Below are 10,526 nucleotides of genomic sequence, written 5' to 3'. Positions count from 1 at the left end.
TGCGCGCAGAGGTTGCTGGATGCGCTGGACGCGCTGCCCCCCCCCGCATCCCCGGGACCCCCCGATGTCCCGCAGCACCTCCGGCTCCGCTCCCCGCGGGGCCGGGGCCGCCTCCGGGGCGGGGCGGGCGGGTCCGGGCCGGGTCCCTCCCGCCGCTGTCACCGCTCGGGGCCGGCCCAGCGCCCTCCCCTCCCCTCCCCTCCCCTCGGCGGCTCAGCCCGGCCGGGGCGGCGGTGGAGCGGAGCCGGGAGAGCAGCCGGGAGGGCAGCGAGGGAGCGCGGAAGGGAGGAAGGAGGAGGAGGAGCGGCAGCGGCGGCAGCAGCAGGAGGAAGAGGAGGAGGAGGAGGGAGGCAGCGCCGGCCGCGCTGCCCCGGGCGCTCCGCTCCGCGCTCGGCGGGGCTCAGCCGCCGCCCCCCGCTCCCGGCGCGACGCCCCCGCGGCGCTGCCCCAGCCATGAAGGCGGCGGTGGATCTGACCATCATCAAGACGGAGAAGGTGGACATCGAGCTCTTCCCGTCCCCCGGTGAGCGCCCTGCCCGCCCTCCGAGCCCCGCGCCCGGGCAGCCCCGCCGAGCCCTGCCCGCGCCCGTGTCCCCCTGCCCGCACCCCTGTCCTCCTTCTCGCGTCCCTGTCCCCCTGCCCTCAGCCCTGTCCCCCTGCCCGCACCCCTGTCCTCCTTCTCGCGTCCCTGTCCCCCTGCCCTCAGCCCTGTCCCCCTGCCCGCACCCCTGTCCTCCTTCTCGCGTCCCTGTCCCCCTTCCCTCAGCCCTGTCCCCCTGCCCGCAGCGCAGGCGGTGGCAGGAGGTCGCTGCCCCGCGGGGAGATGTTTGTCCCGTGGGGGTCGGGTTGCTGTTTTCTGGGGGAGTCTCTTCTGGAAGGGAACTCGGAGCGCACCCCCAGGTCGCTCCCGAGCGGCGCCGCCCGGGCTCTGCCGCGCAGCCCAAGGAGAATTTACTTTCCGAGCGCTTTTATGACTTTCCATCCCCCTTCCTTCTCCTAAAAACCATCCCGCCGCCCCTCCAGCCTCCTCCCCTCATGCTCCTGGCATCCTGGCCGGGATGTAGGCAAGCCCCTCCGGCTGCGAGGCAGGAGATATGCGCTCCTCGGGACATCCCCCCTTTTCCCGAGCGTATCCTCGAGATGTACGTTCCCCTCATCCCTCGCTGGAAATGTCTTGTGTGGTCCAAGCGCTCCTGGTATTGGGGAAACACAACTCCAGCGGTAACTCCTCTGGATTTAGCGCGTTAAACCCAGGAAAACTCTCCGCTTTGATTTCCGTCCCCCCTTTCTGGAGCTGGAGAAATGGGTGGAGGAAGGGGGCAGAAAGCAACATGTTACTGAAGCGAGGCGTGAAGGGGTTTTTTTGTGTTGTAGCGGTAAGTTCAGCTGCTGCGGACTGTGGTTTGTGCTCAGAGTCGAGCCTTTCCCGTAGTAAGGGCTGCTGTTCACACACTGCTGTCTGACTCCTGCTGACCCCAGGCACTCAGCTGCTCCGTGTCTTGCCCAGGCGAGGTAGAGGATGGAGCTTGGAGGGACTGAAGGGTAAAAAACTTCTTTTTCTGTGTGAAACGAGTCCTGTTGCTTCATCTCTCCCTACCGGAGTTCACACTGCGCCCAAATGGGACTTTGCTGGATTTTGTGCAGTGAAAAAATCAAATTAAAGTCTCTTTGCCGGTTAGGAAGTTTCTAGGAAACCCAGAAAGGAGGCACAACTCCTGCCAGGCAATGAGATTTCAGGCTGCATGTGGAAATAATATGACAGCTGAGTGCTGGGGCACACAAATTAAATAGATGTTGGTGCATCAGTTTGGCTGATCAGCACTGAGCTCCGGAGCTGGGGATCTGCCATCCGTGGGCTGCACAGTGTCTGGGGTGGGGAGAGAGTCTTCCTTGTGATCCATGTTCCCACTGCAGGGAGGACCCTGTTGCTGGTTGTGACTGTTTTGGTGCTCCCTGTCCCTGACAGCAAAGCTGAGCTCTCAGGTGTGGGCTGGGAAGGACCAGGCTTCCAAATGCAACAAGGATGCCGAGGATGGTTTTCCTAAGCACCAACACAGTTTAAATGAGAGGCTCCAGTGAAGCTGAGGACCTGTTTGTGCCCATTTCTGAAAACTTTGGTTAAAACTCATTCCTGCACTTCAGATCTGTTTGCTTGGAGGGGAGGAAAATGGGTGAGGAATAAACACCTGGAGCACTGGGGCAGGCCAGGGGGATGTGGGGTTTGCTCTTCACTCCAGACCAGAGGATCTGTTTAAATTTGCATGTCTCCTGTCACGGAGGAGAGCTTTTCCAGAGGCTCTGTGTGGTTGGGGTGTCTGGGCACTGGAGCGGTGGAATTCCCTGGTGCCTGCAGGGAGGACTCTGCTGGTTCACGCTGCCTTAAGTTCATTTTCTTCTGTCCACAAAAGCTCTTTTGCAGCTTGTGTCAGCAAACAGCTCTTAGAGCTGACCCACAGTTTAAACCTTGGCAGGAAGAGCTCTGAAAAACACAAACCCAAAAGGTAAAAAAGAGCTGAGTCCCCATCGCCTTGAGCTGCAGCTGCTCCTGTTCTGGTGGCTGCACTCCCTGCGAGCCAGAAAGGTCAGTGCTGTCAATTAGCTGGCTTAACCTCATTTCCCCTCCAACTTTTTAGAGAATGCTGAAGCTTTCTAGTTTGGTGGGATGGGTGAGGGAAGGAGTGTGGATGCTGCTGGCTTGTGCTCCAGCAGTGCCCTGTTTAGGGGACATTACTTTTCTCTGCTCCTGGAGGACTTATCTGCTCTCTGGTGGCTTGTCCAGCCCCAAATCTGCCACCAAATAGTTCTTAATTCTAAATTGGGCTTTGGCCTCACTGAGAAGGGGTCTGCCCCCCTTGTTCCTTCAAGCAAAGCAGCTCTGCCTCACGGTACCCACAGGGTTAACCTTAGGTTAAGAGTCCTTGCAGCCACAGGTTTTCAATTGGGCAGGATGTTTAATGTGCCAGGTGCTTGATGCCCCATAAAACTGCATCTCTGCACAGTCCATCCCCCTCCCACCCCCCTGAAACCAAGCCCTGCTCCAGCCCACACGTGCAGGCAGCCTCTGCCTGCGAAAGTTCCCTGGGATTTGTAGTGTGTCCAAAGGGTTTAAAAATAACCTGAAAGGGATGTGGAGCTGTACAAAGCTTCCAAATCCACCCCCACTCGCCCCTGCTGCTCTTACCAGCAAGAATTTGGGAGTGAGATGAGCAGGTCAGGAGCCAAAACCCCATGGCGTGGGCTTCTCTTTTAATATCAAATATTTTAATTGTATGTGCATGGATGTTTTTATAAGGATCTGATGGAGTGGCTGGAAGCATCACTATTGGTTGCAGATATATGGCTGATCCACCAGCAGGGTTTTTTGAGGCAGTAAAAACCCAAACCATGCAAAATTCAGCCCCAAGGGGAACTTCACCTCGGGGCTGGGGAGTGCTGCCCTCCACAAATCACTTTGTTTCCTCCAGCTCCGTGTGCTGGCTGTGGTCAGAGTGGAGAACAGCTCCCCAGCCCTCCCTGGGAGTTGTGGGGAGTCACTGGGACTCTCAAACACTCATTTCTTGCTGAGGAAGCTGCTGAATTGCTGCCCCAGAGCATCCCACGAGGTCCTGGAGAAGGGCTGTAACTCCAGGTTGTGGTGTTGGACATCCCAGGTGAGAGAGGAATGCTGAGCTCCCCATCCTGCATCCGCCCCCTCTCCCTTCCTTTCCCTGGAGGTGTGTTATGGGTGCAGTGGTGGATTTGTTCCTGCCTGGAATGAAGGAAGGATTTGCTCTGAGCACACGCAGTGTAGAAATCCCTTTTCAGCTCTTCCCATCTGTACCCCGAGGCCAGCTGGGACAGGGACACGTTGTTTCCATCAGCCCGTGCGTGGGTGGCATCCCAGGGGTGTATTTTTATCTGGCAAGAGCCTTTCCCTCTGTTTAGAGTTTGGGACAACGTTGATTAGGGCTGAAGCAAGATTTTCCCTTCCAACCCAAACCATTCCCTGATTCTCCTGCTGAGGTAGTGCAGGGCACAGGGAAGCTCCTGTACAGCTTCCATGCAGTGTATTCTTGGATGTAGGACCTGCATCCCCTTCCCACAGCCAGGTCGGGCTTTGCTCTCGTCCTTTGCTTTCACTTTCATTGCAGGCAAATGAGGGAGTTTGCATTTAAAGCCGGTCTGGCAAATGCAAACCCTCCTCCACTGCGGGGAGATGGCACAGTCTGAGTGTGCCTTTATGGTTTTAGGATGGGATCCTTCATCCTTCCCTCTGCCTTGTCTGGACAGGGAAGTTTCCAGCCATTCCTGGCTTCCAGGTGTTTATAGATGTGCATGGAACAGGGTCCCAGCTGGATCAGCCCGTTCCGGGGGGGCAGTTTGCTGTGCCGGTTGGGATGAAAGTGCCCAGGGACTTGGAATGTTCTTCTCACCCAAAAGGAAGGTTTGATCCTGAGTTATCCTGGCACAGCACTCGTGTCTCAGTTTCCCTGCTGCTGTTAAGAGATGGCTCTTGCGTGCTCAGGTTTTCTTTCCATGTGGGATAAAACACAACAGGAGAGCACCAGCATCTCCCTCTGCTTTGGGATGTCCCCTGTCCCTCCCCTGGGAGAGCCTTTACCTGCCCTCACCTGCTGCACACACAGAATTCCAGAGCCTGGGGAGGGGAAACAAGCACTGAGAGGTGGTTTTAGGGATGCAGGGAATTGCACCCGGCGTCTTCCGGGAATGCGCTTTTACCAGCCGAGGTGAGAGCTAGGCGGGGATGCTCCGTGTGGGCTGAAATCATCAGACTCTAATAAACCGAGGGCTTTGGGCTCCTCTCAGGGCTCCTCTCGCAGTTTGGATGCTGATTGCCTGCGGAGGAGGTGAGAATTGGACTGGAAAGGAGCGATTACCTTTCTATGCGCTCACAAAATGCCCATTACTGTGGTATCCAGCCAGGATGGGGGAATGAGGGGGGACTGTCTGCACCTGGCTGCCACCAGCTCCAGCTTTTTTGTGCCAACTTCATACCAAAGGTATGAAAAGAGGTGGAAAGGGGGCAATTCCATGGCCCTGTCTTTCGGGGATGCACCCACTGAAGGGCATCCCTGGATTTTAACCTGTGTCCAGGGAGTGAGACTCCCGGGAAATGGGAGCAAAGCCCCATTCCATCCACTTTTCCATCATAAACTCCCCAAAGCACGTCCCAAGTGTGTAATTACAGTGTTGTTACATGGAGTGGCCCCTAATTTGCCATGTAATTACAGCGTGCCAGGCTTTGATAGGCCTCGTGAAATGAAGGGATAACACACGCTGGAATGCTGCACTCCAGCTCTCCAGAGAGAGCTGAGGAGCATCATGTGGCATCCCACTCTCCCAGATCCATAGGAAATTGCTGGCAGGGACTCCAGCAAGACTGTGACATGCTGAGTCATGGGGATTATCACACAATCCCACAATGGTTTGGGTTGGAAGGAACATTAAAGCCCATCCAGTCCCACCCCTACCACAGGCAGAGACACCTTCCACTGTCCCAGGGTGCTCCAAGCCCTGTCCAACCTGGCCTTGGACACTTCCAGGGATGGGGCAGCCACAGCTTCTCTGGGATTCAGGTTTGGGGTATGGTGCTGTCAAAGAGCAGTGACTGCACCCTCTGGAATGGATCCTGCTGTGGGATGGGCTGGGGGGAGCTGGGTCAGGGTCAGGGTGCCGTGGTTGGACCCCGGGTGTGGTGCTGGAGGTGAAATGAAGGTGGGTTGTTCTTCTCCAGTTGCTGTTTCGGTGAGAGCAGGAACATCTCAGGCACTTGGGGGAGAGGTGGGTGTGAGTGAGACCAGACTTTGTCTGAACACACCTCAGGGGTGTGAACTTGCAGATCTGTCTCTCCAAATAGCTGCTGCCAGTTGTGGCACCGGGATCAGCTGGGATTTTGGGCAAGAAAGGCACTTTTCCTTTTTGCACTCTCAGCTGTTCCTTGCACGGGCACAAGGTGAGCAAATTCCATGATTTAGGAGAGCAAGTGTCATTGCTGACCCTGACCCTAAGCATGGAGCTTCTGGCATCCTCCAGGCTCCCACATGCTTGGTGGGCAGGGTAGGATGGTGCCAGGGCCCAGCTGGGTGAGGGAGGAGGGGCTGCTCTGCCCTATTGAGCCCCCAAATGCCCCTGGAGCCAGGGCCTGGCTGCTCATCCCACTGTGTGCTGGGGATCCCCTGGAAACTGGGACCTTCCTTAGGGGGGAAGATTGAGTGTCCATAGGTCAAGCCCTGACTCTTGAGGTTGCTTCTGAGTTATGGGCCAGTCTCCAGCTTGTCCAAATCCACGTCTGTCCCCTGATTCTAGGGCTCTGTGCCCTGATCCAGTGTGAAGCCTGAGCCCTGCAGAGGCCAGTGGGACAAATCCGTAGCTGCTACAAGCTGCACATCTGTCTGGCAGCCAAACTTGGGCTGCATCCCCTTTTTTTATAAACCCAAGACATAGTTATCCATCTCAGCTCTTTTGTTCCTCTTCCGTGACTAAGCTGCTTGCTGCCTCTGTTTCTTCCCCCCCCTCATTGTGTAGTTTATAATCTTCCAACTAGATACAGAAAAAAATTTGTTTGCAGTGCTGGCCAAGAAAGCTCTGGTTTCCCTGGCACGGGGCCATGCTTACATCTCCAGTCAAAATACTGCTGGTTAAACAATAAATATTTATTGATTCTTCTACGAGCTCCTACATTTTTCCCAGGTGCAGTGGAATTTGAGGGGGGGAGCACTCGAGTCCTGCCCTTGGCAAAACTGGGAGATGGCTCCGGAGATAATGGCTTTCTGATGCAAAGGTGGCCCTTGGAAAGCTGGGATCGGTCCTGCACATCCAGCCTGGAGATCTGCTCCCGTTCTCCATCCCAGCTTTCCCAGGTTTGAGGCTGTGTCCCTGCAGGCTCAGGTGGTAATTATGGGAACATGTGGAAATCTGCAGGTCACTTTATGTGCCTGAACACCCCCTGGAACAGGGGAGGGACACAGGCTGGGGTGGATGCAGAGTTTGATGCCAGGTCAGGAGAGATAGGAAAGAAATAATTAAATCACAGAATCCCAGAGTGGGTTGGGCTGAGAGGGACCTTAAAGCTCATCTTGTTCAGTGAGCAGGGACACCTTCCACTACTCCAGGATGGTCAGGGCCCCATCAAACCTGGCCTGGAACACTCCCAGGGTGGTTTCAGTTTTGCTTTGGTTGAAAGGCTCAGCCTGGGTTGCAAACACCCCCGGAGCTGAGCCTGTGCCAGTCACAGGCTGCAAATGTTGGCTTGCAGGGCCTGAGCTCCTGCAAGGCTGGGAGAGCTGAGGGAAGGCAGAGCCCTCGGTGTTCAGCCCTGCTCCAAGGAGTTTGTTCCTTCTCTGCTGTGCTGGGGGCACAGATGAGCTCGCTCAGCCCTGGATGGGGCAAACCCAGCGCTCTCTTTCTGAGCTGTGACATTAAACTGCAAGGTTTTATGTTGTTTTGGGTTTTTTTTCCACTCAGCTGGCAAAAATCTGAGCCCTGGTTTGCTCTTCCATCCTGTGAACAGCCTCAAGTCATCAGGGCAGTATCAGGACCAGGCAGGTCATCCATTGTCTCCCGTCACCTCCCCTGTTTTTGCTGACCATGCACAATTTTTTGGCTGTCAGTGCCTGACTCCCTCCATCCCATGTCCAGCTCTGTGCACGGAGCAGGTGGAGCTGATGTTTGCAGGATGTTTGTGACGCTGGTGCAGCACAGCCCTTCAGTCCCACATCTGGTTCCTGTAGCCACACAGCCCGTGGATAAATATAACCTGCCAGAAAAGTATTACAAATGCACCAAGAAATAGCAGCTGGCTTTCCCAGAGAGGAAAATCCCCTCCTTTCTGTGGCTCCCTCTGGCTTGGGAATGACAATCGAAATCCCAGCCCCAGTTGTGGATTGGGATGTGCAAAGTCTGGCCCTGAGCTGGTCGGGCTGTGGGGCTGCAGTTCCCGTCCCCACCATCTCCCAGTTGGTGTTGGGCACAACAGCAATCCCTGCTCCAGCAATCTCCTGCTTTCCAGCTTTTTGGTCCTGTTTAAACCTTTCCCCCAAAGCCAGCAGAGGCAGAGACCTCCAGCTCAGGTGGCTGGTGCTGGTTGTTGAGGCTCTCCCATGTGCTGGGGGGGTTTGCAGGGGGCGTTGCTCTGCTCTGGGACGTGCCTGTGGAGGATGATCCTCTGTGGAGGATGATTCCTGCTGGATCCCACATTTCTGGGATGGCTGCAGAGCTGCTTCCTCAGCCCAGCTGAGCACTCGGGGCCCATTAATGAACAAAATGCACTTTCTTACGCGGAGGGGATTTTAAATTGGCTCCACATGGATCGTGTAGGTTGTGGCACTTCCCCGGAGGGTGATGGCAGGAGCAGGAATGTGGGGTTGATGAAAGAAGCCAGACATTGAGTCAAAAGCTGAGTGGCTCCCCCCTCAGTGCCCCCTCTCCCCTCATCTCATCCCAAATATTTGAAGTGATTCCAAGGCATTCTTCAGATGGCTGGTGGGGAGCTCAGGAGCAGCCAGCCAGTAGGACTGGGCTTTCTTTTTTTGATACAGCTTTTATTGAAAGCTGTAGGGCTTCTGACCCCAAAAGAGGTTGAGGAAAGGCTTGATGAGACCTGGTTTTAGGGGCAACTGAGGCAGGGTGTTCCCATTATGCTGGGAGCATCCCCAGTGTGCTCCAGATCTCCCTCTACTTGCAGTATTTGGGTTCTCCCGAGGTCTGTGTTCAGCCCTTCCCCGTGTGTCTGTGCTGCCCTTCCCTGGCTCCTCCAGAGCACCAGGCAGGCCTGGACTCATCCACCCCTTGGAATTCCCAGTTTGAGTAGTGGGTGAGTGGTTTGGAGTGAGAGCTGGCCTGGGGAGGTGAATGGCTCAGCCCCACATCCTCCAGCAGCTGAGTGTCTCACAGAACAGGGGGAGGGCGGTGTGTCCTCTCCGTGGCTGGGATTTCCACCGGAATGCTGCCTCTCCTGGGATGCCCTCTGGATAAAACTGCTGACTAAGGGGAAGCTGCCACTGGAGCTGGACACTGGGCAGTGCTTTGGGGGTTGTTTTCTGTTGTTTCCCCCCTTGTCAGCACCATTTATGACAATAATCAAACTGTGGCTTTTTGACCCACATACAAGTTTTTTTTCCGAGGTGCCCGCGTGTGTTTGTGCAAACCCACTGAATTCTGGGCAGTGCTCTGGAAGCAGCAAAGGGGATTTTTTTTTCTCTTACCTTTTAGTTTTGAGAAACTGTTTACCGAAACCTGAACCCTCTGAAGAAACAACTTGCAAAAGCTGAGGAGTCCTGGCTTTTTCCACTGGAAAATTAAAAAAAGATGGAGCGGAACACGTGAAATTTGGGTCTGGGTTTTTTTTTCCCCCTTGTTTTTACACATTATTGTTAGAAGCGGTTTGAAAACGGGATACCAAGTGCTTTCTCTTTTCAAATGCTCGAGGCACAGTTACCCAACTGCTCCATGAGGTCAGCGAACGCGATTCCTCCTGCTTTGCAGCTGGAAATGGGGAATGGCTGCGTTTCCTCAGTCCCTGGCGTCAGCCCCGGGCAGGGTTGGAGCCCAGCAGGTTGGGGCAGCGCCGTGGTGCCCTGACCCCGTGGCATTGCCCAACCCCAACCTTTTGAAGGCTTGCCAGGCACCCTGGGCTGGGTGTCCGAGGGCTGTCCCGGGTTCTGGGAATGCTGGAGCCGCCGTGCTGGGAACGTTTGTGTTTCCAGCTCCCCCAGCAGTGGGGGTTCGGAGCTGGCCCAGTAGCCGGGGCCCAGTTACGCACTGGGGCTGCTTTCCATCCCTTTAAGCAGCTCCAGATTGGAGTTTGGCTCCAAAGGCTGGAACATGAAAGGCCTGTTTGCCTCCGAGCTGGATGACTCTGCCTTCAAACAGCCCAGCCCGGAGCAGCCGGGGCCATATGGATCCTATAGAGTGACCTGGTGAGCAGGGGAGGGCAGAAGGGGCTCTGGAACCCCCAGACTGGACCCTCTCACCCTCTGGCACCTTCCAGGGCTGCTCCTTCCTTGGCTTCCCCACTACCAGTCCTGGACACTCACTGAAAACCAAAGTTAGGCTTAAAGAAATTTAAAAAATAAAAGAGGAAGGAAGAAGTGGTATAAAAAGAAGGGATAAAAAGAAGGGAAGGCGAGGGGAGGGAGGGTGGTGTGCCTTTAACAGCGTGTGGACTGCGCTCACTAATCTGTGACTAAGCCCGTGCCTTGCCAAGCCGGGATCCAGCCCCAGCCGAGATCCAGCCCCAGCCCAAGGCTCCGGGAGTCATCGGGTCCCCTCCCTCCTCTCACCCCTCTCCCCGCCCGGGCGCCAGCTCCCCCCAAACCCCCCCGCTCCCCATGGCAATTTATTTACTCATCGGGAGGGCACAGCCCCGGCGGTCTCTTGACTCAGCACTCCGGGGCCGATGGGAGCTGCGGGAGCAAATTCCAGGCAAGGAATAATCTCATGACTTGTCTCGGAAAAGATTGCTCCGAACAGAACAGATCTCCTGACGGCCCCGGAGCGCTCCGTGCCCGCCCCTCCTGCCCAGGCTC

At 56.0% G+C, this 10,526-nt stretch overlaps 1 protein-coding gene across 2 annotated transcripts in view; it reads left to right on the top strand.

The window, feature by feature from the left end:
* ETS1 (ETS proto-oncogene 1, transcription factor) overlaps positions 1 to 10,526 on the top strand; it is an 83,147-nt gene that overhangs the window by 32,165 nt on the left and 40,456 nt on the right. The window contains exon 1 of one of the 2 annotated variants that reach the window (XM_032709604.1): positions 395 to 523. The exons of the other annotated variant lie outside the window; for it this stretch is intronic. Coding sequence (XP_032565495.1) covers positions 454 to 523 — 70 coding nt within the window. The 5' untranslated portion in view covers positions 395 to 453. Of the gene's footprint in view, positions 1 to 394; positions 524 to 10,526 lie in introns of those variants that run through there. 2 annotated transcript variants of the gene reach the window in all.

Source organism: Chiroxiphia lanceolata, chromosome 23 (assembly GCF_009829145.1).
Source record: "Chiroxiphia lanceolata isolate bChiLan1 chromosome 23, bChiLan1.pri, whole genome shotgun sequence".
NCBI classification, from domain to species: domain Eukaryota; kingdom Metazoa; phylum Chordata; class Aves; order Passeriformes; family Pipridae; genus Chiroxiphia; species Chiroxiphia lanceolata.
Note: the sequence above shows the minus strand (reverse complement) of the source record. Positions and strands in the feature narration are given on the sequence as shown.